This window comes from Arachis hypogaea, chromosome 11, assembly GCF_003086295.3.
Source record: "Arachis hypogaea cultivar Tifrunner chromosome 11, arahy.Tifrunner.gnm2.J5K5, whole genome shotgun sequence".
Taxonomy (NCBI): domain Eukaryota; kingdom Viridiplantae; phylum Streptophyta; class Magnoliopsida; order Fabales; family Fabaceae; genus Arachis; species Arachis hypogaea.
The window spans coordinates 144,207,476-144,209,197 of NC_092046.1; the positions used below are offsets into that span (position 1 = coordinate 144,207,476).

At 44.8% G+C, this 1,722-nt stretch overlaps 1 protein-coding gene across 1 annotated transcript; it reads left to right on the plus strand.

Moving 5' to 3' along the window:
- The first annotated feature begins 452 nt into the window (after positions 1-452).
- Positions 453-1,509, plus strand: LOC114924708 (uncharacterized). The gene is made up of 3 exons (XM_029289995.1): positions 453-519; positions 689-981; positions 1,066-1,509. The coding sequence occupies exons 1-3, from the start codon at positions 453-455 to the stop codon at positions 1,507-1,509; spliced, it is 804 nt and encodes a 267-aa protein (XP_029145828.1).
- Positions 1,510-1,722: the final 213 nt, after the last annotated feature.

Consider the following 1,722-nt stretch of genomic DNA (forward strand, 5'->3'; position numbering starts at 1 on the left):
AGCATAGTTGGCTAAGCAAAGGGCAGTAGAAAAAATATTTGGTGGTTGGGAGGCATCGTACGAAGCGTTGCCTATATGGTTTGAGGCCATGTGTCATAAGGAGCCATCAGCTGTTGTCCATTTTGAAACCATGCCTGCATATCAAGGCGATGACTTGGTCGGTCATATTCGTGTACTGCATAGGGTATTTTGGAGTTATTACCCCTGCATCAGGACATTCAAACATTGTAAGCCAGTTGTACAGGTGGACGGGACTCACTTGTATGGAAAGTATAAGGGTTGTCTACTAGTCGCAGTTTCACAGGATGGCAACAACAATATCGTCCCAATTGCGTTTGCTATTGTCGAGGGAGAGACTTCTGATGCATGACACTTTTTCCTTAGTAACTTGCATCAACATGTTGTCACTCGAGATGGTGTAGGACTAATATCCGACCGACACGAATCCATCAATGCAGCTGTGGAACGGAGTAACGGAGCTTGGTCCCCTCCTAGAGCTTTTCATATGTAGTGCATCAGGCATATAGAGTCGAATTTTCTGCGAAAATTCAAGGCACCGTACCTCCAAAAATTGGTCGTCAACATAGGTAACCATTTACTAAATTTAAGTAACTTATTAAGAAAAATAACCTTCAAGATTTGTTTCGACAGCTATAATTATTCTTGTTTTTTTTTTCCTATCCTCTAGGATATTCGAGGACGGTGCGGGAGTACGAAGTGCGTTACCAGCGATTACGGGAACGGGGGGAAGCGTATACTAACTGGTTAAATCGAATTCCCCGCGAACAGTACGCATTGGCGTTTGATGGTGGATACCGATGGGGTCACATGACAACGAATCTAGTGGAATGCATCAATTCAGTGTTGAAGGGTGCACGCAATCTTCCCATTACTACTCTTGTCAAGGCAACATTCTACAGGCTAAACGAGCTTTTCACCAGAAAAAGAGCGGAAGCAGAAGCGCGGATTAATGCTGGCCATGTGTTCTCTGAAGTCGTGACCTCGAAGTTGCATGCAAACCAACTTGCATCAGGAAACATTTAGGTCAGTTGCTTTGACCGGCAGAATGAGGTCTTCGAGGTGCATGAGATGCCAAGCGGACTGGAGTTTGCAGTTGATCTACGTGGCCTTCAATGTGACTGTGGTGAGTTCCAGGTGGACCGGATCCCCTGCAGACATGTCTTCGCATGTTGCGCCAACCAGCGACTGGATTGGAAACTGTATGTGCATGATGTGTATAAAATGGACCAAGTTCGGCGGGTGTACCGAGCAAGATTTAGGCCATTGGGTAACCCGACGACATTGCCAGCGTACAACGGTCCTCGCTTCGTACCGAATCCGTACCTGAGACGTGTCTCGAAAGGGCGCCCCAGGATGACGCGCTTCTTGAATGAGATGGACACGCGAATGTTACGTCGTCCTAGGCGATGTACGCTATGTGGAGCTGAGGGACACAGTCGTAGTAGATGCCGTCGGTCAACTGGTACAAATGCCGACGGAGATGCTTAGTAGGTTCACATGTGGTAGGTGTAGATGATCACTAGTATGGCATGGGTTGTCCTTTTGAGGTAACTTGACCTGATATGTGTAACATTGTATAACGTTTTTAATTTGTTTTTATTTTAAAACTGTTTTTATTTTATAACCTTTTTAATTTGTTTTTATTTTAATGTACACCAGATGCATGTGTTAAAAAATAATACGGATACGTATCACAAAATA